Below are 26,307 nucleotides of genomic sequence, written 5' to 3' on the forward strand. Positions count from 1 at the left end.
AGCTAAGAGGCTGGAACTTGATCCCTCGAAGTAACCAGACTCTGGGGAGAGAGGAATCCTGCAACAGCCAGCAAGGGCACATGACCACCTCCTTGAATTATTGAAGGCCAGCTGGGTAACGAGCTCTCCCTGCCCTGACACCTGCGGAGCCAGCCACCTGCCCAAGCAACCGTCCTATGGCTCGCTGCCTCTGTCACTGTCACCGCTCCGAGGTGGCTCTCTCAGCCTTGCTGTGCTCATGGAGCATCCTCAGGTCCCTCAGACACAGCTTGTGATCGCAGGCAGCCAACAACAGGGGCTGGAGGGAAACCTAAGGAAAGCTCAAAAGAGATTTCACCTCTCCCCTACCTACTGTTCCCACACTACCCCAGACCTCCAGCTCTTACCATCCCTCTTGCTCCTGGTCTCAATGAGACTCCCTAACTGCAGCCATTAGCAGGTGCCTGAGCCCTCCTGCTCTCCCTTCGAAGGTCACTCTGGGAAGACCCTGCAGGTGGTGCAGACATATGGAAGGGGAGAGTGCAAGCCAGGGGCAGGAAGCAGGAAGAGGCTCATGTTCCCCTATCCCAAGATGTGGGGTTTTGTTTTCCCACAAGAAGGTAAGCCTCTCTGTTAGGGAGGAAAAAGAAAAATTTAGTCCACATTGAAAGCCCCTTAATTCCACAATCTCATTTGTGAAAGTGAAGATCAGAAGGCAGATCATCAGTTCTCAGCCCTCTTCACCACTGAGCGCCCACACTCCTGCCAGCAGAGTCTCTTGGGAATCAGTGGGCAGTAGGTCCAGCAGGCCTGCAGCAGTTACCTTGTCCAGAAACCACCTGGGGGTACCAAAGTTAAAGCCCTGTCTCTCAGTCATTTGCATCCCAAGGGTTTTCAGTGTTCCTCTTTTTAGGCCAGACCAGCTTCAAGAGGATTCTCACATGGGAGCTGGTCCAAGGCTTCTAAGCCTGCTCCCAGGGCTGGCTGGCAGGGACACACAAAGGGTACAAGCCTGTGTGTCTCAAGGAGCCCAATTCCTGATTTTCTGCCTGTAAAAAAATCAGAGGCTGCAAGCTCAAAAACCCTCTGGAACTCTGTAGGATGTAGAGAGAAAAAAAGACAACTAGGGACTGCATGACAGTGGAACCAAATGCAAACCTCTCTTTATTTCACGTCATGTTAGTTTTGCATAGAAGCACTGTTCACAACAGCAGTCTCTCCAGTCAAAAGCAAACAATTAAGAATTCAGTTTTTCAGGTAACACCTCATAACACCTCCAAATAGATACATAAATTATTTATAAACACAAAAATTTACTGCAGAAACACTGACTAGTGTAGCATTCATAATGGAATTTCAAGCAGCAAAAAAGTAAATCTAAATTGTCACAGGGTCAGTTTCTTCGATGGTAAATGATCTCCAAGCATTTCAATTTCACATTAAGAATAAAAACCACTCTCTCCTACCAAGCCAAGGCTGGCCCCTCATCTTGAGCCTCCTGCAAGTAAAGACAGGCTCTCACATCTCAGTCTTGAGCTCCCACCTTGAGCACAGTCAGGTACAGTAAGGGAAATGGGAAGGTGCTACCAAGTCAATTGGCTCAGGAAAGCTTCGCCCCTCTCCCAGGGCCAGTGGCAACATTCTGTGTCGTTATCTACTGAGTGTACCTATTAGTGTTTCTACTCCTCTTCAAACCAGGCGTGTTAAAGGATGAATAATCCCTTTTCTCCATACTACACATTCCAAAACAACTTGGCCCCAGTGGGGCAAGTAATCACTGAAGCTTTATCTAGCCTTGGCCTGTTCTGTGATATGGGAAGGTGCACAGTGCTTTGTCACCTGTACAGACAGGAGACAGATTCCAGCTGCTACAGCTCAAGGTGGGTGGTGGGGGCTCTCTGGCTTGTGGGACAGGCTGTATGATCACAGAGCAGGGCAGGAAAACCAAGCACAGCAGCAGTCACGGCCACAGTACAAAGGTAACTGTCAGTATTTCCCAGCTGTCTGGGAATACACGGGTGTGTCCTGGAATACACGTTTATGTGCACTTATTTTCTACTAAATAACATTAGTTCCTTGTTATTAGTAGTAGCAGTCCCTCCCCCACCTCAGCATCTTGGTTCAAGGGCAAATATGAGCCATTTCAGTGTCTGCTGCTCCTTGCCATGGGGATGCTGAAGAAGAACCTCCAGGTCAGTCATCGGCACAGATGTTGCACCAGCTGCTCAAACTGCTCCCGATGCTGGTAGATGTAAAGCTGGGTGTCCCAGAGAGCATTCACCAGCACGGTGTCATTCACCTCATCCAACATCACCTCCGTGTGCAGCTGAGGGCTCAGCCTGCATATGGCAAGACAGCATCACCACAAACATCAGCACAGCAGGGCAGCAAGTGTGCCAAGCACAAGACTTGAGCTAAAGTGGCTCCTGCCATCCCAGGCATTCACTTCCCCTGGTCTATATGGCTGGCAGAGCAAAGGACTTCCCCCTCCTTCAAGGCACAACCACCCTCGAGGCTGAGACGCAGTTTCAGCAGCTGCACCACCTGAGGCACGAGCCTAAAAACACACTGTGTGTGGTGGGTTAGGGCAGGAGACACATCCCCTCAGGACCCTGTCAGACAGCATCCTCCCAAGCCCCTGCTAACCTACCCCAGACAAGGCATGCCTAGTGCATCAGCTCACACAGCGAACTGTGGCATCCTCCATGTTACAGTTTGAGGGGGCCAGGCTAATTCTGTGGTACCAATGCCCCTAGACAGAGGGCCTTCAGGACTGTGAGGGATCCAGGAGGGGTGGGACAGAGAAGCGTCAGTATTCCCTCCCATTTCCTGCCATACTCTATAAAAGCTGGGAGAGCTGAAAGCCTTCCCCCTGCCTGCTTCCTTCTTCCTTGCTGTTTGGCCGCACTTGGAGGTCCTAGAGAGAGGCCCCTGTTTTGTCATCAAATTGCCACATGCTCTGCAGGATCCAAATTCACTGGGCGCTGGGAAGAGCAGTGGACTTCTGAGTCAGCTGTGCTGCAAGGGACCCTCAGACACAACTGTGATCCGAGATCAAGTTTCGTACATATTTGTATATATTTGTTCCTCATCCCGTGTGTTACTGCCCTTTCCCTGTTCTAGTAAGCCTGTTTCAGTTTTAATTTCCAACCTTTAGGTCTCTCTTCCTTGTTCCTCTTTTATCTTCCCTTGGGAGGGTGGAGGGGGGTAACAGAGAGCAGTTTTGTGCTCTGGTTTTCGGTACAGCTAAACCGAAATGCTCTGATATGCCACTGAGGCATGAGGAGAAGGGGCAGGGGGACAAGTGCAGGTAGAAATGCCTCTGGAGGGGACACGATTTGGGATGATGAATGCCACAGGCAGGTCTGAAGTGAGAGGGCTAAAAATAGGTCTGCGCTGAGAGCAGAAAGGAAACTCCTACCGGAAATATGGGACATCCGTCATCTCGCACCAGGCCCTGGCACGATCCACAGCTGGGCCATCTGCGTCAGTGCACTGTGGGAGAATCAGGCCACCGTTAGAGCCTGACTGCCACACTGCCCTCCCCCTGCCCAAAAGAGGCTCCCCTGGCACCAAGTTGAACTTGCACAAGCCACAGAGAGGGGAAAACCAAGAGCAAGTGCATCCTGGATGGCAAGCGTTCAGCACCAAGAGTGGGGGTGCTTTTTGTTTGTGTTTTGTTTGTTAATGTAAGAACAGTGCTCCTGGATCCTTGGGACACAAGGAATTACAACCTGCAGATCCTCCACAATAGCACTGAATGGATTCTCTTCAAGGAAGCCCCAGGATGATCTAAAATACAGACTCCTTGGGATTTCATCTCTATCCATTTCCCTCCAAACCCAGTACTAGAAGAGCCTGTGACTGTGGGCCTTCTGGGCTATCCTTGGACAGTTTCCCTGAGAACCCTGAAATAAAAGACAGGGGTAGCAGAGGGACCTCTCCAGGTATTTTCTGGATTTAGGAAGCTGAGACAGAATTAAGATGACAGACAAAACTTCAGTTCTGATCTTTCTGGCTTTCATTCATTTGGAGCGTTTTCATAAACACTTAATGAGCTTCCTCCTGAAGCATCCAAGAACACATGCCTATTACACACTCCTAACCACAGCTCTGAACTATTGCTTTTTGTTAGTGACACGCCCACTTCTCTGGCATTTGCTAACTTCCTCCAATGGGGAATCACAAAAGAAAAATTAATTCCCGTTTTCTGAGGCGTGATTTTTTTTGGTCCAGGTATTACTCAGATGATAATCAGTGCTTGCTGGAAAGATACTGAGTTTCATGAACTCACACCTGCAGATGTTCCTAGAGGCCACTGACCACCATTCTGTCCTCAGCTCTCCCACACCTTAGCTCCTTACAGCTGCAGGAACTGCACCTCCCTTGGCACGTGCAACCCTGAACAGGCAGACAGGGCTTCAGACCTGCTGCGCTCCCGCAATTCCTAGGTCACCCACTATCTCCGTTCCTTGAACTGGCCATGGTTGAAGGAACTTCCAATTTTCTTCCAAAAGGAAGAAGCTGAAGACTGGAAACCTTTGCCCCCTCCCTGCAAGCAGCCCCCTCCCAGTACTCACACAATCCACCACCATCTTGCCAAGCTCCCTGGCCCCGAAGACGGTCTTCGCCAGCTCCCAAGGGTTGGAGGGGCGGAAAACATCCACGGAGCTCACCGGGACCTGCGGAGGCTTCCCCGTCCCCAGGGAGACCACCAACCCCAATTTTCTTACTTTTTCCTTCTGACCCTGCAGACAAACAAAAGATCTTTTTGCAAGGACCAACAGTTAAGGTGGAGGATGCCTTTCCTGGCAGTCTTGGGAAAGCTCTGAAAACCAAGGCAAAAGGCTCAGTAGCTTTTTCCTCTCCCTGTCACCCCCCTTCAGTATTTCCTGGTGAGAAAAGTATAATCCATGTGACTTCAACATTGCACTGTTCCATTCCTTACACCCCTGGCTGCACCCAAACCCATGGGATCGCCCCCAAGATGAGTCCTAGAACCAGATGACTGTGAAACAGTCCAACTCTTTCAGGCATTTTGGCAACACACCTCCCCTTTCAGCTACAGAGAGCAGTGGCTGCTGGTAGTTAGTCACCATTCTTGAGGAACTTGCCTTCAGCCTTGAGTGCCCCACCATTGTCTCCTTCATTTATTCATTTATTTTGGGGCAGAAAAAGGCCCTGCACAGCTGCTGCATACAGCACCAAACACAACCATAAACTGAATCATCCTTGCTGAAAGTAGCAAAGCCAGGCTGGAGGGGCTGCCTCCCCATCTGACCATCTTGTCAAAGAGGTATTTCTTTCACCTCTGAGCCACCACCCCCAACAGATATCCCCCTCCACACCCTCTACCCTAGGGTGCTGCCCAGCTAACTTGTTTATCCACTAGAGAGACATCCATTCCCAAACCCTCTTCCCCTTCACGGGGAGGCTCAGCAGAGCCAATAAAGCCCCAGTGAGCAGTCAGGATTTCCCTCACCTTCTTGACCAGTGTCTTGTTGTATTCGTGGATCTCTGCCATGGCATCAAGGGTCGGGTTGTTGGCCAGCAGCCCACCATCCAGAAAGCGTCCTATCGGCCGGAAATAAGTGGGAGCCGCCCCGCTGCAGCGGGCAGCGCGCCACACCAGCTGCTCTGGAGGGGGGGGAAAGCACACAGCCTCCTGCAGCAACCTTCCTGTGTGCAAGAAGCACCTCACCTTCACCAACACAAAGCAGGAGGGCTTGCAATCCCCGAAGAACCTGCCCCAGATAGTTGTGCCTCTTTGGATGCGCAGGATTGTTTTGAGGGGCTTTAAAGGATGTTCTCACCACTTTCTACATATCCTGGGTCGAATTCACTCCCTGCCAGCTTCATGGCTGCTATTTTGATGGTGAACCAGTTATGTTTGCTAGACAAATAACCTAGCAAGCTGGAGAGGGCTGCATGCTTCAGTTACACAGCTTTACTGGGTTAATCTGCTCCTAAGAGCCTGGGAAAAGGTACTGATTGTACATGGAACTCCTCTAGCAGACCTCATGAACCTTGCTAGCCAGCCCCTCCCTCTTCCTTGTACAAGACACGCCAAGAGTGGAGGAGAGAGAAGAAAATGGAACCACCGCTAGGACCAAGCCACAAGTCAGGATCAGGGATGAGCCATAGCTGGGACACTGTGATTTTCAGAGAAATGGGAGGAAGAATAGGAAATCTTCTGTCTCTGAGGGACTGCCAACCCTGCCAACCAGCTGGGCTGCTGTGTGCCAGCATTTACCTTCTGGCTGAGTGAGTGGTTTGAAAGATGCAGTCGTCTTGTATACAGTGGAGGTTTTTGTCTCTGGTACGGAGTAATTTCGGAAAAGATGGAGCTCAGCTGGCTGCCGGTCACACAGCGTCCCTGTCACCATAACCCTGGGGGAGAGGACACGACAGAATAAGAGTAAAATGGAATAAAAACCCCATACTTATGGCTTCAATAGTCTGCACATCACATTTCTTCAGATCTGCTCTAAGGAGAGGCTGAGCATCTCTGCTGAGAGGGGTCTACAGCACACTCAGGAGAGAATCAACCAGCACAGCCCCAGGCAAGACTTACTTGGGCTTTTGGACATCTGTCATTTTGGTGTTTTCCCCAAATTCCTTCTTCAAGAACTCATCCAGGGGCTCCGACTCGTAGGGCCGAGACCCCCGGAACACCATGTCCTTCATGCGGAAGTACAGGCAGCGCATGTAGTCCATGGACTTCCCTGAGATGGGCAACAGCGTTGGCAGGAGCAGGGGGCAGGAGGAAGGGCAGGCAGAACAAACAGCACATCAGAGCTGGCACTTTCCAGGACCAGCAGGAGATGGGAGGTATCACTCCCAATCCCATCCCCTTCCCAGGCTGTCATCTGCTCAGACCTCAGCAGCATGACTGGGAAGGATTAAACAGGAAGGGCAAGCTCACAGAGTAGTTTCCCACTACCAGGAAGTGCCAATTACCTTGTTGGGAAACCCCCATGGAAAAAGCAGGAAGAACAGAACATTGTACTCTGCCATCACGTGCTTCCCAAAACCCAAAAAGCTGCTCAAGGCCAGCTGACATGAGAATCAAGCACAAAGCCAGGTCCAGGTTTTCCGTCATTGACAAATATCCCTTCCCTCCTTTGGCAGGGACAACAAATCTCGGCCGGGACTCAGAGAGGCAGCTCCCACCCTGCATCTGCTCCCCACGGAGGAGCACTCAAGCCCATAGGAGCGAGAAGGGAGGTCCATTATTTGCACTGTCCTCACCATGTACAATAGCCAAGGCCAAGATCCCCCCGGTGCTGGTCCCTGCGATCCAGTCAAAAATCTCACGAATGGGACGTCCCGCAGCCTTTTCGATTGCCAGGAGGAGCTGGATGAGCACAAGGCCCCGGATGCCTCCTCCATCTAGGCACAGGAGGCGATCATGACTGGAAAGAGACAGACAGATAACTGGGAGCTGTGGGAGAGCTTACAAATCCCAGCACGCCCCGTGAGAACGTGGCCCTGGGGGTGGGAAACTACCTCGTTATAAAGAACGCTGCTGCAGACAGTGTAATCAGTGAACAAATTAATCCAGTAGTGCTTCCTCAGATGCAAATAAGACTGGACATGGCCAAATAAGCCTCACCAGAGTTGCTGCAACACCACTTGCTCCTTTACCCATCTCTAACCTCTACACTAGAGACATTAACAAGCCAACACGACATCCAAGTCCCTTACTACACGGGAACGGACGTTGTCTTGTAAGTAAGAATCAGACAGTTCCTGCTAGCAGCACTCTGGGTGCCAACCCTCCCTCTGCTCCATGCAGGGCCAGGTGTAGGCACTGCCAAGGTCTGCAGGGCCAAGGCAGGGCACAGCTTGGCAAAGCAGCTGGGTGAGCATCAGGGCAGTGTGTGGAAGTGGGGAAAATCAGAAAGCCAAAACAGCATTTGGTGCCCAGTGGCAGAGGGAAGGGACAGAGCAGGGGTTTCACCTGCTAGTTCAGGCTCCACTGCAGCTCCAGGTGATGGTCAGTTATGGGAACAGAGATTTATGGCAACAGGGTACAGGGGGATCTCTGGCAAAAAATGCAATGTCAATGGACACTAACTAATGTCAGCTCGGAGGATGTCACACCCACGGGTGTAGGTGGGGACAATCCACAAAAACAGCTTTCACCTTCAAGTTGCACGGAAGCGGGGACAGAAGCTGTTCCTTACTTACTTTCTTCTGCCTTCACCAGGTAAGTCCACAACATCTGGTGCCTTCAAGAACTGTCCAAGTGTTGCAGAAACATACAAAAGGTCCTTGTACCCTAGAGGGCCACGGACATGCAAAAGGAAAAAAAATAATTAAGAGACCACTTTGCTACCTGAACCATGCCTCTGATACGTATCTCAGAGATATTAGTCAACCAAATTATACTTAGTAATTAGAAAACCTTCCATTATTCTTCCTGTTTTTCTCTCTGCCCCCCAGAAAGATCGGTCATGGAACCCAAACCTCCCACTCCTGCACTAAATAATTTCCACCACAAACACACATAGAATGTTTGAGTGGGAACTCCCTTCCCAATTGACAAAAGCTCCCAGCAGGTGAGACAAGCCATCTTACCCACAGCCACCAGGTATCCCCCCAGATTAAACTCCACACCAAAGAGGAGAAACCCCATCCTTCAGATGCCCAACCTTCAGGCAGCTGGAGATGCACTGGCAAAGACGAAGGAATTGTAGAAGCAGATGATGAGCACAGTAGGTGAGAGAGAAGGCAGAGCCTAAGCAGCCTGCCCACTATGCAGTCTACCGCAAGCCACAAGATAAAACCTAAATCTACTCCCATGAGGTAACCTAGGCAGAAGAGCTTTGGGGACAGGGTGGCTTGTCATTACCCCTCAGCTGATGTACACCCAGGCCACCCTGGGTGTGGGGCACCAATCCAGCCTAGGTGAGAAGCCAGCCTGTGGAACCAAAAGAAGAAAGAACAGGGGGAAAGAAGTTAAATAGTCCTGCCAGCACCCAGGCCAGAAGTCAACTGTGGATGACAATGAATGTGGTGAGGAGTTCCTTCAAGGGCCACAGTCCATGACAAAAAAGTGCCTTGTTTTGTCACTGCAGCAGAGCTGAAACTGGGAGGGTCACCTTCACAAGACCATGGTGAGAAGAAAGGCCTGTTGTCACCAGCAGTGAGATTTGTGGTGACACAGGTGCAGTCCAGAGCCTGGGGGAGGGCTGTCCTCTAGCTCCACAGGAGGGCCTTTGCAAAGGAAACCACCATCCTGAGAGGGGAAATGGATCACAAGCAGCTGTCATCTGCCTGCGTGCCTCTATCACAAGGGTCAGAGCCTCCCTCCAACCCAACTCCCCCACTGCCCACTCCATAAGCCCTCACACTTCCTCTGCCCAAGCTCTGGAGTTCCCCAGAGGAGGAAAGCCCGGCATCTGGAACAGACTCATGGGCTTATTCACACAGCCTGGGCAATACAGAGCACAGGCTACAACACAATCACATGCCCTAAGGCAGGCTTTCCCTGTGCGTAATGTAAACCCTGCGATCCGGGTTGCTCAGCCTTGGGATTCGTTCTTTCCCCTCTCCCAGCTGCTGGCTTTCAGGATTTTCTTATTTCCTTGTGCCCAGCATGACACTGGGAGGTTCTCAAGGCAGACCAAAAAGCATCTCCCCTACTGTATATGACCCAGAGGATAAAGAACATGCAGTCAACTAAGTCCTACACCTCTTCCAGAGGGCTGAGGGAACAGTCTGTCCTTTCCTTTTTAAAGAGCTGCACTATGTCAGGTCTATAAAACAAAAGAGTACCAGAGTTTGAAGCACACACATGGGAAAAGCAGAGAAAAGAGGAAGGAAGCTGCAACAGCTGAATGAGGACGGTCACCAGAAACTGAGAACGAGGACACAGTCCCCAGAGCAAGGTCCAACTGAAGAAGAGATTCAAGACAGCACTGTGAAGCAAGAAGGGAGAAAAGCAAGGGAGGGCCAGGGAAGGCTTTACCTAAGCTGTTGAAGCTGCTCCGTGAGGAAGGTTGGCCTTCCAAAAAGGAGGAGGCGGCAGATGGTGCCAGGCTTGGGGAGTCAGGGTTGGGTGGGTGGCAGCGCTCGGTCCCTACAGTTTGCAGCAGTTCTAAGAGCACTTTCCGGTTCGCACCTTAGGTGACGAAGGGGGAGTGACAGGTCAGAGAGAGAATCGGTGCACACACACACTGGGGTAGGGAGCTTTACCAAATTCACAGCAGCCCTGACCCTCACGAAACCTCTGGGATGGCCTGGGGAAGAGGAAAGCACATCCCAGGTACTTCTCCCCGAACCCCAGGCAGCAGGACTCACGCACAGCAGGGGTACCCAACGCTGTGCAGCCTGAAGGGGTGTGTGCTACACACTTCTTGCCACTGAAGAACTGCCTGTGCCTGCTTAGACCTGGGTGGCTCAGCAGCCCTGATCCATCCCCTTGTAAGCCTGCAGTGCCCAACACCATGGCTGGGAAGAGGGGGAGCGTATGTCAGCTCTTCCTCTTGCATCTCTGTCTCACAGGAGAGAAATTCATCAAGGGCTATTAATAGCAAATCTACGCTGCTAGCTCAGGAAGCGTCTACCCTGTGAGCGGCTAGAAGCTGGGAAAGCATGTTGGAGAAGCATCACCCACACTTGGCACGTTCTCACCTCTCCCCAAGACACTGTTCTGGCCACCACGAAGAGACATGATGCTGCGTTCACCCTGTAAGGCTGCTGACATGCTCCCTCACCTTTGCTGCTCCTGGCTGCCAACAGCCCCGGTGTCTCCCCAAAATCATTTGGGATCTCGACATCTCCTCCGAACACAACAATTGCTTTGATCATATCCAGGTCGTCATGCTATGGGGCAAGAAAAAGCTCAGTCAAGTCTCATGCTCCCCTTGGCTCCCCCCAGTTCAAGAGGGACAGGGATCTACTTAAGAGAGTCCAATGGAGGGCTAGGAGGATGATTAAGGGACTGGAACACCTGCCTTATGAGGAAAGGCTGAGAGACCTGGGGCTTTTCAGTCTAGAGAGGAGAAGACTGAGAGGGGATCTAATCTATGTCTATAAGTGCACAAGGGCTGGGTGTCAAGATGGCAGGGACAACCTCTTTTCACTTGTGCCCTGTGATATAGGATGAGGGGCAATGGACTCAAACTCAAGCACAGGAAGTTCCACCTCAACATGAGGAAGAACTTCTTTACTGTGAGTGTTTCAGAGCACTGGAACAGGCTCCCCAGAGAGGCTGTGGAGTCTACTTCTCTGGAGACTTTCAAGACCTGTCTGGATGCCTTTCTGACTGATCTGCCCTAGTTTTTGGTCCTGCTGTGGCAGGGGGGTTGGACTTGAAGATCTTCAGAGGTCCTTTCCAACCCCTGGCATTCTGTGATTCCATGATTGGCTACGTTATCTCTCATTCCCTCCCTTCTCTTTTCATTAGCCAAAGCACCCAGAGGGACCAACCCACGAAAGGCAACAGCTAGAATTCCTAAAGAGTCTGTCCCTGCCTCAACCCTTCGAGAAAACCCTCTCTTCCCTTCCCAGCAGCCTCTGCAGAAAACCCACCTTCATGGCCAGGTGCAGGGGCGTGTTGCCATCCTGACCTCTGGCGTTGGTGTGGGCCCCGTGTGTCAGCAGGACCATGGCGCAGTCGAAGCGCCCCCTCTTGACCGCGATGTGCAGGGCCATGTCAGCCGTGCGGCTGGTCGAGTTCACCTCGGAGCCGTACTCCAGCAGCAGCCGCGTCATCTGTGCCCGCGTGCCAGGTCGAGAAGGGAAAAAGCGACCGACTGTGAGGACAACTGCCCGAGAGCTCAAACAAGCCAGGCCTCAGGGCAAGCAGAGAAGGGGAAGAGGCAGGACCCTTAGCCTGGACACGCTGGCTAGCAGATGCCAGCTGCATTGGCTCCAAGCGCCGGAGATGGAGATTCTCTAATTGGTGGTTTCACAATCTGGCTGGAGATTCTGGATGGTTTGGGACTGACGTGCAAGTGTAGCAACTGGCTTAGAGCAATAGAGGGAAAAACAGATCCTACTCAGGCCAGAATCCTTGCAGACTCGGGAGAAAAAGTTTGCTTTATGATCTTCTCTTTATAAAAAGCCAAGCAGATGTACATCTGCTTGGAAACTCCACAGGACATTTCTGAGAGGGATGTGAGACTGTAGGAGCGAAAACAGTCCTGTCATAGGAGTGTCCCCTGCTTGCAATAAGCATCATTCAGGCGCTCCGCAATGGCACATCACACCACTGATCTGCTCATCTCTGGCAGAAGATGGACCATAAGCCACAAACCACCACCCTGGGCCTATCTCACACTTGCCCTGCAGCTTTCAAGGCACCTGTCTGCTTCCTTCTGTGTAACTGCCAGTAAGGAGAAGAGAGCTCCCCCCAGGGGTAACAGTGACTCTGCTGCCCCAACAAAACGGGAAAAGTGACAGGCCAGCAATGTCACAGCCAAGGATGATATACTAGGGATGAGCCCCCCAGTTGGTTTAATTGCGAGACTCCACTGCTCCAGCCCCCTGCGACAAACAGCACCGATCAGGACAGGGCAGAGAGGATCCCACCCTGGGCTGCTGGCTGGGCTCTGACACTCCCAGGGCTCCATGCATGCACTCAGGGAAGGGACAGGTCAGCAGCAGGAGGAATTAACTGGGTGCTGTGTGGCAGCAGAGGGCCTCACCACAGATAGGCTCCATTTACCTCTGCCTTCTTCGCCCAGTGCAGCGGAGTGGCGTCATAGCGCGGGTCTCTGGAGAGAACCTGGCTGGAATCCACCTCGAGGATGGCCTGGGCACACCTGGCAAAGACAACAAGACAGAGTGAGGGGTGGTTGCCCTCTTGACTCAGGACCTCCACGCACACCAGCAGCTGCCTCCTGCCTTTTGGGGAATCCCTCAGCAGCAGCAGGCTCCCTGCCACCTCCTGCAGTTTTCTTTTTCTGCTTCTAGAAAGGAAGGGTGCAACAGGAAGCATGCAAGCAGCACAGAGTTCCGAGGAAGCGGAAGATTCCCTTCCCAATTCCAAACCATGGAGCAACAGCTGGGTGCTTCACCAGTGCAGGAATATAGCACTTCTGGAAACTCTCAAGACCCAAGAGGAAACTCTTCTCTCATTCCTCTCCATGGAAACATGGAGATAAAACTGAAATAGTTCAATAGTTGCTGAAATTAAGAATCTGTGTACTTCCCTGCGAGTGAAAAACCACACCTGTTGTCAACAGACAGTCTCTAGTGCCCAGAAAGTGTGGGTAGGTAGACGTACGAAGCAAATATATGCTCTCCACTCTGAAACCCCACCAGATAAGCCACATACAAGAGACTGAGCCCCACCGCAAACTAAGGGAGCTAAGCAAACTTCTAGCTTGTGAGTGTGTCTAATGCTGGAAAGTACTTTTCAAAATGCTGAAAAATTAGCTAGCAGCAGCTAGTGTTGACTTGAAAACCCTATTTCTAGAGCTTGGACACTCTATGAAGATTAAGTATTATAAAACACATGCAAAGAGAATCAAATTTATCCAGGGAGTAAACATCGTGTCTCTTTTGATTCGGTTCCAGTGTGTTATTAAGAGTCAAGAGTACCTTCAGCCCACAGGAGACAGGAATAACCAGGCTCTGGAATGAGAGCTTATTAGGATCAGAGCACTCAAAGACAAGTACGGCAATTAGCAATACTATTTAAGCATCAGTAAATCATCTTCTCACAGCTCATTCTGAAAAAAAGGATTTCACAAACTTCTATTCTTTTTATATCTGTGTCTTTCTCCTGATACCTGAAACTAAATAATATCTATGAATTCAGGGAAAATATTTTTTTTAAGTGTTTCTTCTTTTTCACACCAACACTTCTCTGTCCTTTTGCCAATGCGGTGATGCAGCAGAGGACAGCACAGGACATCTTCCCACTGAGCACTGCCCTGAAAGGGGCCCAGCCTTGGACAAACCTGAGCAGACAGGTCCCTAGACTCGAGGAAGAGCCCTGTTTTGGCAGTCCAGGCAGTTCCTTACCCCTTCTGGGAGAACTTCAGTGCTGTGTGGATGGGGTAGCCCAGCGTGCCCACAGCGCTGCAGGTGGCCCGGCATTTCAGCAGAGACCGAACCATGTCCTCCTTGCCCAGCTTACAAGCAAGGTGCAGAGCTGTCAGCCCTTCATGGTTCAGGTGGTCCAAGCCAGAAGTTGGGGTTCTGCCCAGGAGCTGGGAAGAGAAGACAGTAGATAAATAAACAGACTTGGAAGAGCATCATCTCTCCTCCTGAGCTCCAAGGACAGACTCTGGAGTGCTGGGTTCCTCACAATGCTACAGCCTGTCCTCTCCAGCCCTGCTTCCAACACTGTAGCTATGGAAGTGCTCCTCATTCTCTCTCCCCAAAAGGGATTATTGCTGCTCTCTGTGTCCTCTTCTTCTGGCTTAGGTGCTTCTGAGACACCCCTCAGCCAAAAGCAGCTTGTGCCACCTCGAATGACACAGCCTGGCAGGCTCTCACTATCTTCCACGGAATAAGCCAAGCTCAGCCCAACCAAACGAGAGCACCAACTGAAACCAATAGTTTCCTCTCCTGCTGTGGCCCCCACCAGTCACCATGCTCAGCCAGCAGGCAAGAGCTTGGCCTCCCCTGCAACTCCACCATTGCTTTCAGATACAAACAGGATTCTGTTGAAGATACACACGAGGATGCGTTTGAAGGAATTTTCCTTTCTCCTCGTAAATTTTCATCCTGTTGTTACCTGCTGACTGGTTTGTTAAAGAAAAATAACCCACTGCCATGCTGGGGAAACACAAGAGAAGGCCCTGGTGCACACAAGAGAAGGGGGGGATTTAGAGTTTCTTTCCTCTGGTTTAGCAAGGCATCAAGAGAGGGAACAAATAAACAGGAAACAGACCAGACCTGGAAATATTTCTGTAGCAACAAGCCAAGTCGCTGCCATCAGGGAAATAAAGGGAGAAGATATCTTTTGAATACCCTGCTCCACAGCATGGCAAGCCCAGATCATCATTCCTCCCCCATCAAGCATTGTGAAACCCGAGCAGAGTCTGGCAAGCAGAGGGAGAGCTGTCACAACACCTATTGGGCAAACCTGGGGGGTTGCAGTCCTAGGGCAGAGCCGGTCTCCCGCTGGGTGATGGGAAGCTGACAGACCTGAGAAACCCATGTGGAAGGTCACCCACGCCCTTACAAACCCTGTCACTCTGCCCAGCACTTCTCAGGAATCAGGAACGCCTCTGGCTTCAGACTGTCTCTGATCACTGTCCCCCATGCAAGGCCACTCAGTTCAAACAACAGTCTTGCAGCTCAGGAGAGCCCAGGGTGGCTCCAAACTGTCCTTCAGTCTGTGGGCAACACACGCTCCCCCACAGGAGTGCTGAGCAATCGGCCCAGAACCAAATATCCTGCTTGGAAGAGACTGAGGGACAGCCAAGGGCCTAAGGAAAGGCAGGATGAAACTCATATAAAGAGCAGTGAAAGATACTTTCTGATGAAACTTGCTTAATATCATTGTTCCATTGCAGGGTGCAATCTGGAGCCTGCTTATGGGAAACAGCACCAGTAAAGGAGGAAGAGAGAGACTGAAATCAGCCTCAAGCATTAACTCCCTATGCTGCAGCAGAGACAACAGACTTATTCCTCCCATCTGCACCTATTTTCCCGTCTCCCGCCTCACGGGCATAGGGAGGACCCATCCTTTTCCTAAGCCCCTCAGCTTTGAAGTTGCTCCCACCTCGATGACCTGGGGGCTGTTCCCTCGCACAGCGTAGTGGAACACGGTCTCCCCGTTCCTGTCGGTGATGTCCACCCGGGCCTGGCACTCCAGCAGCTCCAGCAGGCACTCCACGTCTCCCCTGCGGCACGCCAGGTGCAGCGGGGTGCAGCCGTCCTCGCTGTCCGTGCTGTTCACGCAGCTGCAAGAGAGGATGAGCCAGCCTGAGGCACGGGGAGGGCCGCAGAGACCAGGACGTGCACCTGCCCTGGGAGGTGACACCAAGGCACCTTCCACCTCTGCTACGGGCCCAGCCAGCGCGAACCACTTCATGGAAGTTCGGCATCTTGCCAGGGAGAGGAGCCCAGGGAAAGGCCACCAAGCAGCCCTGCCATGGACCCTCTCCCTGACTCTTGGCTCCTTCCTCTGCCCCTCATTTGGGAGCAGCTCCTCCTGGCCAAGGGAAGGCAGGAGACAGGTTACAGTCAGCAACCTGGCAGAGGGGCTGCCGTAAGTCCCGCAGTTCCTAACTCCTCACTGGTCATCTCTATCCTCAATGAACCTTCCCACAGAAAGAGAGCAAGGGCTTTATGGCCAAAAACTGTTCAGAGAAAGACAGCCCTACTGTACCTCCTCTTTCGTGGTTTACAAAGTTAGCCACAACGCCCCCCGAAACGCAGTTCCACAAGGGTGGTAAGAACCTAACCAGAGCCTCTAGCAAAACACTTCAGTTATTTGGCTCAAACACCAGAACACCCACAGCAGTGTGCTGAAAGCCCACCAGTAAGCTCAGGCAGCGACCATCAGACCCTCTTTGCTACCACACCTGTCCTTCAGGCAGGACACACCAAGACCAGCACTTTCAAACTTCACCTCTGCAGTAACCACAGGCGTACGGTTCCTCAGACAAGCAGTGCCTGTTGCTCTGGGACATCCAGCCAGGAGACCCTGACCTGACCTAGCCTGCCCTCCTGAGCTTGTCGCCAGCCCCAGGCCCAGCAGAGACCCCCCTGCCTCTTGCCTCAGGACGTGGTTGTGCCGGAAGGTCTCACGACGGCCGATCTCCACCGCGAAGTGCGCCGAGGACCAGCCGGGGTGGCTGCGGATGCAGTCGGTGAGCTGCTGCAGGTCCTCCAGCGACAAGGGCTGGGCTGAGCTCTCGTAGAAGGGGCGCAGGTGCCTGGCGTACCGCTCAAACCACACCAGGGCATCTGCCTCGTTGTCAAGCTGGAAGAGCCTGGAGGAAAGGCACAGAGAAACAACCTCCACCCCACGTGCCTGAGAGAAGCTGCTCTTCTCCAGACACTGGCGCTGCAGACTCTCCCCACTCCTCCTCGTTGGTTAGCATGTTTTTCCCAAGGGAAGAAGAGAGACTACTCCATTAGCAGAGAGCATCTCCTCTTCCTGAGGAATGTTAACATTTAAGCACCCTGTGCTCCAGATGCTGAAGCAGCAACAGGTATGAGCGGAAGTGCACGTACCTGTGGACGTTCTGACCAGAGTACCTAGTTCAAAGCTGCCTGTTTTGAGAGTTTGGACTCTGTCCTGCCTTGTTCTCACAAGCTGTTCTGATGACACCAGCACACGCAAGGGCCTCCCACTCCTCATAAGCCCACCTCCTGATCCAACACACCACCCCACACCCACAAAGCACCGAGGGCCCCAAATTGGAGATTTTTGGCATTTCAGATTCATGCTTGACTAGTGATTTCTAAACGTCTGTCACTTACCGGAAGGCGACGTGTGGGCTCTGGGGATTCACCAGCAGGCAATCCCAGGAGCGAGTGAGACTGCTCTTATACAAGGCCACCCTGCCTTCCTCCCTCAGGCATGTCTGAGTGGAATACTCTGCAGTCAGCACCTCCTTCACCCGGTAAGGGTTTGTGAACATTTGGGTGACGCTGTTGAAGGTATTCACCAGCCGGCCAAGGAACTGCATCTTTCTGGAGCCTCAGGCGGCTTCTCCCCGCCGTTCTGAGGCAGAACCGGCCACAGCCTCTGCCCGGCCCTGAACTCAGCGACCCAGCGCCAGGAAAGGAGAACCGAGAGCCGCCGGGGTCAAAGCCGCCCGGGAGGAAAGCACGGCTCCAGTTTCCTTCCGGCCTCTTCCGGGAAGAGCACCCGGTTCTCCTCAGCGCCGGACCCGCCTCTCGCAGGCCTGGGCAGGAAACACCGCCCTCCCCGGGCAGCCCGGAGAGGCCCCGCCCGCTGCCGAGGGAGGCTGGGGCGGGGGCGGACGCGGGGCCCGGCGCTGGGGCGGGGGCTGGGGCGGGGGCGGACGCGGGGCCCGGCGCTGGGCGGCCCCGCTGCCTGGCAGGGCCGCGCCCGGAGCGCGGGTGTCGCAGAGCACCACGGGCCCCCAGCGTCCCCCGCGCGGGGCCTCGGGCCCACCTCGCCGCCCCGCCAATCACCGCGCAGCGCCCCGAGGACGGACCAATCAGCGGCGCCCATCCCGGGGAGGGGCAGGGGCGCGCGGGCAGCGCCGCTGCGTCACTCCCGCCGCCATGCCGGAGGAGGGCGGGGAAGCAGCGGGCGCCATCTTCGAGAGGGGCGGGGGGGGGCGCGCCCTTCAGCGGCCCGTTCCGCGGGGTGGGGCTGGTGGGCTCCTGGGGCAGGGGTCGCCCCGAAATCTGGGGACACAGCAGCAGGTTTCGGGCAGTGTCTGTATTCGTCGAGCGGCGCGTTGGTTCCTCTGTCGGCGTGCGGGGCGGGGGTGTCCCCGGGCGGGGCGGGAAAGGCGGCAGCGCGGTCGCTTTAAGAGCAGGCCCCGCCCGCGGCGGCGAGGGGAGGCGGGGCGGGGCGGGGCGGGGCGGGGCGAGGCGGGGCGAGGCGGGGGTGACGTCACCGCATGACTGTGTTTTTATGAATGAAAAGAATCCGCGGGTGAGTAATCGCGGCGCAGCGGGGCTGGAGGCGCCGCCCGACCCGCCGCGGCCCCGCGGGACCAGCGCAGCCCCCGGTAAGGGACGGGACGGGACGCGGCGGCGGGGGGAGAGATGCGATCCGTACCCCCACCCCCCCCCCCGCTGGGGCGTCTCCGCGGAGGAGGGTGGCGGAGTCCGGCTCTGACTTGGAGGCCGCTTTCCCGCCGTCGGGACCGGGGCTGGGGAAGGTGGCGGGACGGGGGTGGGGGTCCGGGAGCCGTCCGCGCTGGCCTCCCGAGCCGCGGCCACCGCTCGGCGGGAGCCCCGCTCCTCCGGCTCGCCGGCCCGGATTGCATCAGCTTCCAGCCGGCCCGGCTCCACCTTCCCCGCCGCCCCCCGCCTCTCCGCGGGGCACTCCCGTTGCCCCTCCGAGGGGGCTCCCCGAGGTGGGAAGGACGCTCCCCGAGGTGGGAGAGGCTCCTGGGGTGCCGCCCGATCTGCCCGCCCTCCCCTTGATTCCCTCTCCGTTACCCCTTCTCCTACCCCGGGACACCGGCGAGGGGACAGGGGACGGGCTCCGCTTGGGTGGCTTTTCCCCCCGCGGTGCTGAATCACGGGGAGGCCACTTCTCGCCCGCCCGCGCTGCGTGGCCGCTGCCCCGGCCCCTCCGCCCCGCAGCCTGCGCACCCACCCCCGAGCCCCGCGCGGGAGCCGCGGTGCCCGCCGCGGGCGGCACCTCCACGGGGTCCCGGCTGGGGGACTTGGCCGTGGCTTGACCCCGTGGGGCTGCCGCTGCTTTCACTTTCTTTTCAGCCTCGGGCGGATCTCGCCACGGTTTCCTCCCCCGGGGGGGCAGCCTGGGCCTCCCCGCCGCTGGCCTGGGGCGTTCCTGATCCCTTGGGCAGGACGGCATCCCTGCCACTTCGGGGCAGGATGAAGGAGGGATGAGAGGTCCACCTTTCCCCCGTCCTTACTTTTTGCAGTCATGATTACTATTACTATAATTATTAGCACTACGTGCTTTTTATTTTAAGGCAGTAGGGGTGAATCCCGCAGCTGGTGGGGGGGATGTGGGCGCGGGGCCGGCAGAGCTGGTGCCCTGGGTGCCCAGGCGGGGGGCACAGGCAGGCACTAACTGGCTTTTCTCCTGGGTGCTTGACAGGGCCAGCGTGACACAAGGATGGCTGCGGACGGGCTCTCCAGCAAGGCCCTGAAGGTGAGCACCAGCAGGGCTTTGAGGCTTTGTGGGGGGCAGGGGCCTGGTTTCCGGGGTCTTCAGGTGACCCCCCCCTCTCTCCGGCAGGTGAAGAGGGAGCTGGGGGAGAACACGCCGCTGTTGTCGGACGAGGAGCTGATGGGGCTGTCGGTGCGGGAGCTCAACCACCACCTGCGGGGCCTCTCCAAGGAGGAGGTGGCGAGGCTGAAGCAGCGCCGGCGGACGCTGAAGAACCGGGGCTACGCCGCCAGCTGCCGGGTGAAGCGCGTCTGCCAGAAGGAAGAGCTGCAGAAGCAGAAGATGGAGCTGGAGTGGGAGGTGGACAAGCTGGCCCGGGAGAATGCTGCCATGCGCCTGGAGCTCGACACCCTCCGTGGCAAGTACGAGGCCCTGCAGGGCTTCGCCCGCAGCGTGGCCACCCACGGGCCCACCGCCAAGGTGGCCACCGCCAGCGTCATCACCATCGTCAAGTCCGGCACCAACCAGGCTGCCTATTCCTAGTGTCGGCCTCCGTTCCCCCGCTGGGCATGGTCCCCTTGGGGTGCCTTCCTCCCCAAAACCTTTCCTCTACCCTCCCTGATTTCCTTCCCACTGGGACCTGTGCCTGAAATCCTCCTTCTCACCTTCCTTGACCTCCAGCTCCTCCATGTAGGGAGAGCTGCTGCAGTGTGGGTGCTGGAGCAGAGGACAGGACACCACTGGTGGCCCCCAAAGCCCCACAGCCCCCTCCCCTCTGACCCAGTCCCATCCCTCAATGCAGACCCCCTGGCCAGACACCCTTCACTCTGGGGTGCACAGGCAAGAGAGGGTGAGCCCACACAGGCAGCAGTGGGGAAGTGTCCTATGGCTCCAAGCTGGCAGGAAAACACCAGGTGCCCCTTTATTTTTGGGGAGGAGGACACTGCAGAGCTGTGTGTGGGCTGGGCACTCCCAGGAGCAAGGGTCAGGGTGGGGAACAGGGAGAGAGGTTTTGCAGCGAGAGGCAGAAGGGATACAATGGAGAGGAGGGTTGGCAATTGGCTCTGCAACTTGAACCATGGCTGGAGCAGGGAGGGGGGTAGCAGCAGGGCTGGAGCCTCTGCAGATGGAGATGGTGAGGGAAGGCAGAAGGTCAGAGGATGAGAGAAAGTGGCTACAAGTTGGTGCCTGGTAAGGGGGAACTAGATGGGGAAAAGTGCTGTGGCAGCCTGTGGTGCCTGGGGAGCTTAGAGGTCATGGTGATGGAGGAAGGACCCTCAGGCAGGGGAGAGCTGGGGAACATAACTGGGTCTGTCCAGGCTGTTGTACACCAAGGGGAGAAGAGTGGTGCTATTTTATCTCCATCACGCACATCCTTCACGCCTCTTCCTGCCTATGGAATGCTCAGCTTGGTCAGCTCAGTGAAATGCAGCAGCACTGGCAGGAAGGAAGTGGAGGCAGCTGGAGCAGAGATAAACAGTGTTTTGCTCAGTGCAGTCTGGCTTGTTTGGCCCCACCAAGAACTCCCTGGTGCCCCACTGCCTACAAAGCCTATGGAAAGGTGCTCTTGACTCCTGAGAACCAGAGCTGCGGAGGCTGAGAGAGGGGTGGAGGTGCAGGAGGTAGGAAGCAGGGGTGGAGACCGTCTTTGCTCCTGGGAGCAGCCTGGCAGGCAGGTAAGCTCCTCCCTTTGGTTTTCCTCCAGCTTGGACACCCATGTGGGACAACCGGCTCTTCAACAGGCTGAAATGCTGAAGAAGAGTCAGGTTTGCTAAATGTGGGCAGCGTGGGGGATGTAGACAGGAGGCAAGAACCTTCCTGGCATCTGCCACTGTAGATGATCCCCGTCCCCCCCCCCTTTCAGCCCCTGCCTGGGCATTGCTACGCCAGCCGCCCTCGGCTGCAGCCTCCATCCCTCCCTGGAGAGAGGCCCCCCCCACTCGTGGAGGGGGCACTGTGGTTCGCATCCCCCCACCCCAACTCCTCTTGGGTTTATTTATTGCACGAATGTAAGTTATTTTCACGTCCTCTTTGCCATTCCGCCTCTCGGCACAGCCAGGATGTTGGTACAGAGCTGTACTTTATATTTTATATATGCAAATCACATTTTATCTTATATAGAGCAAAAAATATTTATTTTCTGACTTACAGTATGTGTCCTTACCCGACTCCTCTGTATTTTGTAGACTTTACAAATAAAGCCAGTTCTTTTTTTTTTTTTTTTTTTTCCACAGCTGGAGTGTGTTTGATTGTTCTTGAATTGGGGGACAGAGCTGTGTCACAGTGAGACCAGGTTTTCAAGCTCCCGTTAGCTTTGCTGCAAGACATGTTCAAGAACGTGTCCGGAAAAGACGGGATGGGGGACAGTTCCTGACTTTTTAGAGTCATAGATTTATGGTCTCTGGCAGGGCTTGGTAAGCAAGCTTTATGCCGAATGTCACCCCCAAAAAGTGCTTGCTTTCAGGAGCCTCACTGTGCTGAACCAACTTTTGCAAGGCAAGATCATTTTTTTTGCTAGAAAATTTCCCTCCAGGCTGCCCTCGTCAGATCAGTGCAGGAGGAGGGGCAGGTGCAATTAGGGCAGCTCTACCCAAAAACTTAGCTGCTGTGTGACCTTACTGCCTGACTTGGGAAGAGCAAGGAGGAAAGCAGGGAGCTTGTATCCGTGGGTAGCAGAAGGGGAAGGAAGTGTGGCAGACATCTTACTTGGAGGTGAAGCCCAACCTCCCCTGTAAGGAAAAGCCACCCTTCCTTGGAGCTGAGGTGGAAGTCATGAGCATGTTCCCTGATGCCCAGGTGGGCCACATCTCAGCCTCCCGGCAGCCTGCAGCACTCACAGGGTGGTTCTGGGTTTTACATTCCCTCTTGACACTGCAAACTGCCCCAGCCCTGCCCCTGTTCACAGAAGAAAATCCCAGAGCTGCTCTTTGCTGGGGCCTGTGTGAGAGGAAGCGGCTTTTTTCTCCCACAGGCTTCACACTGAGCACCCAAGATCAGGACTCACCTCTACTCCAGCTTTTTGGCAAATGGGTTTTACTCCTGCTAGGGGCCATCAGGCATGTCTTGGCCTCACGCTGCTGCAGCTGCTTCTCCATCAGCTCCTGCGTACACAGTGTGAAACTTTCCTCTTTAGAAAAGGACTAGGAGAAGACAGACTGTCCCACTAAGCCAGGGCCTTGTGCAACAAGCGAAAACTCAAAATCAGTTCAGAGAAATTACCCAGACAGCACCACACAGAGGCAGCTTAGGTACAATCTATATTATCTCTATTATTTTTATTTGTCATATTTGCTCATTTCTGCAGAGTATAACGTCACAAAGACCAAAATAGAGAGCGGCTTGTCGCTGAGCTCACATCAGTTAAACACAATAGGTACAAAACTAGGTGACTCTGTCTTATTTATCATACATTTTTTTTTCCAGTTGTTTATATACAAAGAACTACTCTATATGGAAAAAGAAGAAACAAATCCCATGGGTATGTTACACGGTAAACAAGAAGGAAGGAAGGAAGGAAGGAAAGGGGAAGCAGGTGAGGGAGAGCAGCTCCAAGGGCCTACTCCAGGAACTAACATGTTTGTTGGGGCCCTGGGCTACTGCAAGCAGACCTGCAAGACCATGGATGCCTTGGTCTCAAGCTCTGGGTCTTACATTTGTTCCTCCAAACCAGAGTGGCATCGGAGCCAGTCCTTGCTCTGGCACTTACCTGTTGTGAGGGAGTGCAGGAAGCTCAGATATGATTTTGTGTGGTGTTAAAAATATATATATATAAAAAATTATAATGCATGGCATCTGGCTGTTGTTTGGGTGCTAGTTCTTCATCAGGCTTTTCCAAAGGCAGCTAGTGCAAAAGGGTTATTTATACTTTAAACCACTACATACAGGAAGCTTTGAGAATATCCAGATCCTCTGCACAGTATATATATATGCAGCATACATTCAAAGTAATTTTAAAAAAATGCTTCCCCAAGCCTGGATCATCTTCAAGCTCAACAGGGCAAGCCCAAAGGTTTCAGATCTCGGCCACCCAACACAACAAAGGCTGGGGAGAGTCACCAGTTAAATGACACTGGGACATCATCAAGACCTGCAAATGCAAGGGAGGAGGAAGGGATCATGTCCCATGCTCCACTTTCCTCAGAGAGAGAGGGACACCCCTCACACTAAAGGATTATTAATCAAAGCTGTGGAAGATGGAAGGAAAGCCCAATCTTCAGCTCTGCCTTCCAGGAGGCTTATGGCATGAGGAAAAAGAGTTTAACACCAAGCCCACACAAAGCCTGGCAGATAGCAATTGCCTGTCCATTTAAGCAGCAACAGGTTTTTGAAAAGCAGTCAGTAACTGCATGACATTGCAGGATGTGTACAAATGGGGAATTACAGCAGCACAGAAGCTGTTGGATCCACTGACCCTGCCTCCAACTCTCTAGAGAGAGCCCTGTTGCTCCCCCCTGCTCCCCCTAGAAAGGTGAGTATGGAAAAAGACACTCTCCTAAAGCCTTACTCTATCTTACCCTCACAGCAGGGAGCAAACCTGCCTCTCCAAACCTTTTTCCCCCCTGCTCCTGACCACACACTTCTGGCAGGGGCGCTGAGGAAACAAGGTGCTCTTCGCTCAGTCATTTCCGAGAAAGTGAATGCACAAGGACAGAGCTTGGGATGCAAGAGGAAAGGTAAAGGCCAGGCAGTAAAATAGACCCTGCTGCTCCTAGCAGAGCAACGAGGGGCAATCTGGAAACACACAGGTCTGCTGATGGCAGGGTAGACATAAAGCAGGAGAGGAACAGAGAAACTACAGCCAAGAGGAACACAGCAGCTTGCTCTGACCTCTCAAATCTGCTGCTTGCTTGCTAGGAGCATTTGACCTATGGCCTTCAAATGGGCTCCCACCACCTCCCCTCAACAATCTGAAGCAAGCAAGAGGCATTTCATGGTCCCCAGATAGATCTACAGAGGGGTCATTTTAATTTCAGCTCGACTAAATACCATGGGGCCAATCCAAAATCCAACAAAAGAAAGGGAAAGCTTCTTTTCCCACTCCCATAGCTGCTGGCTCCACCCTTGATACCAGGACCTGTGATACGTGCTGCAGCAGCAGCAGCCTGGGAAACTAAGAAGGACAATTTTAACCAGCCAGGTCAGGTCAGGTTTCAAGTCTGCTCTGGTTAGGCCCAGAACACCTATGGAGATAAAAAAAGCAAAGGAGGAGTGTGCAACATCCCTGCCTAAGGGCAAAAACTTGTGCAGCTCACAGGGAAAGTCAAAGTCAGCGATGACAACCAGGGGGAGTGATCTGTGAGACACCAGGACCTGCTCTGGCAGCTACCTGGTGCAATCCACACCTGTAAGAGAGGCAGCTATACTGCTGGGGGACAGGAAACAGGAAGAAAAAACACTTTAGAGTTTACATATCTTCCTTTTCCAAAGAGGGATGAAAGGGCCAAAGCTTTACAAACTTCCACCACCTATCATGGCCAGTCCTCAGCCTTCTTAGCAGGAGACAGACCCTCCAGGGAGGCTTCTCACCACAAGAATGCAGGCGAAATGGGATGCCTGGACACCTGGTGATTAGAAAACCCTGCCCTTGTGAGACAGTGATTCCAGCCCTGCTGAGCTTCAACAAGCACCAGCTTTGATGGGGAGCAGGGGGGATGCAGGGAGGGAAGGAACAGGAAGAAAGTCCTGCCTTTTTCCCCCTCGCTCACTCAAGTTCAGGACTGCACAACCAGGTGCTTAGGAGGTGGGGAGAGATATTCCTGACTAAATGTTCAAGGCAGTGGCTATAGAGACACCAATCTCTGGTCTGGTCCTCAGGAATCATGGCATCCTAATCCCATTTTCCAAGGATCACAGAGATGTTAGTACCAAGGTGCCGGGGGATAAAACTATGCCTACACCAACCTCAGGAAGAGGAATACAAAGCAGTCAGCTTGTCCAGTTGGAGAAAAAAACAAACAACAATATTTTTGGCCACAACTCCAGGCTCTGGTCAGTCATGCTCCACACCAAGCTAGGCAGGTGTGGGAGGCTAGAGCCCCAAACCCTGGAGCTCTGCTTCAATTAATTCCAGTCAATTGCTGCTGCAAGAAATGGGCTCGAGAATGGAGTCCTGGCCATTCCCCCATCTCCACACTGCTCATTGTGTCCATACCCACACAAGCCAATGGGAAGTGCCCACTTCTGCAATCTACACTCTCTAGGAAGTGATACGACTTGCACGTTTCTGCTTCAATAAATTAAAAAAAATAACAAAAAAAAAACCCAACCAAAAAAGGAAAATGACAGCCTGTGCTGGCAGCTCCCCCTCCTAGAACTCATCATCGGAGCTCAGCAAGAGGGTCTTCTCGTTGTCGCGGGCACCCGAGCAGCTGTGGGAGCGTGAGATGATGTGGCTGCCATTGCGCCAGGGGGGACCGTGCTCCAGCGTCGACTGCTGAGTGTACTGCTGGTAGGCTGGGGAGAAGTTGTGGATCGCATCTTGGACAATGTCATGGGGGTTCATGGTCTCCTTGAGGCTGCTGGAGATGCTCTTCATGGGAGCGCAGCGACCTGTCGGGGTAAGATGGGAAGGGAGAAGTGAAGAATACTGCTGCCTTCCCACACACCCCTTAACACAA

The 26,307-nt window shown here is 53.8% G+C and overlaps 3 protein-coding genes across 9 annotated transcripts in view; 1 reads left to right on the forward strand and 2 right to left on the reverse strand.

The window, feature by feature from the left end:
- Positions 1–1,114: 1,114 nt before the first annotated feature.
- On the reverse strand, positions 1,115–18,009 carry PLA2G6 (phospholipase A2 group VI). 3 transcript variants are annotated; one of them, XM_051626901.1, is made up of 16 exons: positions 17,383–18,009; positions 16,674–16,889; positions 15,674–15,854; positions 13,963–14,150; positions 12,659–12,755; positions 11,521–11,703; positions 10,704–10,812; positions 9,956–10,108; positions 8,173–8,263; positions 7,231–7,394; positions 6,554–6,704; positions 6,233–6,369; positions 5,462–5,658; positions 4,560–4,727; positions 3,401–3,474; positions 1,115–2,318 (listed from the first exon to the last, which is right to left on the reverse strand). In XM_051626901.1, the coding sequence occupies exons 1-16, from the start codon at positions 17,589–17,591 to the stop codon at positions 2,177–2,179; spliced, it is 2,460 nt and encodes an 819-aa protein (XP_051482861.1). In that variant the 5' UTR covers positions 17,592–18,009; the 3' UTR covers positions 1,115–2,176. The 3 variants fall into 3 exon arrangements, with proteins under 3 accessions (XP_051482861.1, XP_051482870.1, XP_051482880.1); XM_051626910.1 differs by having other exon boundaries at positions 5,462–5,616; positions 17,383–18,008; XM_051626920.1 differs by lacking the exon at positions 9,956–10,108.
- Positions 18,010–18,486: 477 nt separating this feature from the next.
- Positions 18,487–21,909, forward strand: MAFF (MAF bZIP transcription factor F). 3 transcript variants are annotated; one of them, XM_051608005.1, is made up of 3 exons: positions 18,487–18,611; positions 19,679–19,732; positions 19,820–21,909. In XM_051608005.1, the coding sequence occupies exons 2-3, from the start codon at positions 19,697–19,699 to the stop codon at positions 20,231–20,233; spliced, it is 450 nt and encodes a 149-aa protein (XP_051463965.1). In that variant the 5' UTR covers positions 18,487–18,611; positions 19,679–19,696; the 3' UTR covers positions 20,234–21,909. The 3 variants fall into 3 exon arrangements, with proteins under 3 accessions (XP_051463965.1, XP_051463963.1, XP_051463966.1); XM_051608003.1 differs by having other exon boundaries at positions 18,502–18,535; XM_051608006.1 differs by lacking the exon at positions 18,487–18,611 and adding an exon at positions 18,625–19,467.
- A 1,291-nt stretch (positions 21,910–23,200) lies between these two features.
- Positions 23,201–26,307, reverse strand: part of TMEM184B (transmembrane protein 184B) — a 30,796-nt gene continuing 27,689 nt past the window's right edge. For all 3 annotated transcript variants that reach the window (XM_051628203.1, XM_051628184.1, XM_051628193.1), the window contains one exon: positions 23,201–26,239. In XM_051628203.1, the coding sequence (XP_051484163.1) occupies positions 25,998–26,239 (242 nt within the window). In that variant the 3' untranslated portion in view covers positions 23,201–25,997. The remainder of the gene's footprint in view (positions 26,240–26,307) is intronic.

Source organism: Apus apus, chromosome 1, assembly GCF_020740795.1.
Source record: "Apus apus isolate bApuApu2 chromosome 1, bApuApu2.pri.cur, whole genome shotgun sequence".
NCBI classification, from domain to species: Eukaryota; Metazoa; Chordata; class Aves; order Apodiformes; family Apodidae; genus Apus; species Apus apus.

Bases quoted from the DNA above. Each gene is read 5' to 3' on its own strand.
- PLA2G6 (XM_051626901.1), bottom strand. From the start codon at position 17,591: ATGCAGTTCCTTGGCCGGCTGGTGAATACCTTCAACAGCGTCACCCAA. The intron at 10,813-11,520 runs GTGGGTTTTCTG...CTTGCCCCATAG, and splicing joins CCCTGCACCTGGCCATGAAG to CATGACGACCTGGATATGAT. The intron at 5,659-6,232 runs GTAAATGCTGGC...TCTTGCACACAG, and splicing joins ACCACTCACTCAGCCAGAAG to GAAGGTTGCTGCAGGAGGCT.
- MAFF (XM_051608003.1), top strand. From the start codon at position 18,515: ATGAATGAAAAGAATCCGCGG. The intron at 18,536-19,678 runs GTGAGTAATCGC...GGTGCTTGACAG, and splicing joins TGAATGAAAAGAATCCGCGG to GGCCAGCGTGACACAAGGAT. The intron at 19,733-19,819 runs GTGAGCACCAGC...TCTCTCCGGCAG, and splicing joins TCTCCAGCAAGGCCCTGAAG to GTGAAGAGGGAGCTGGGGGA.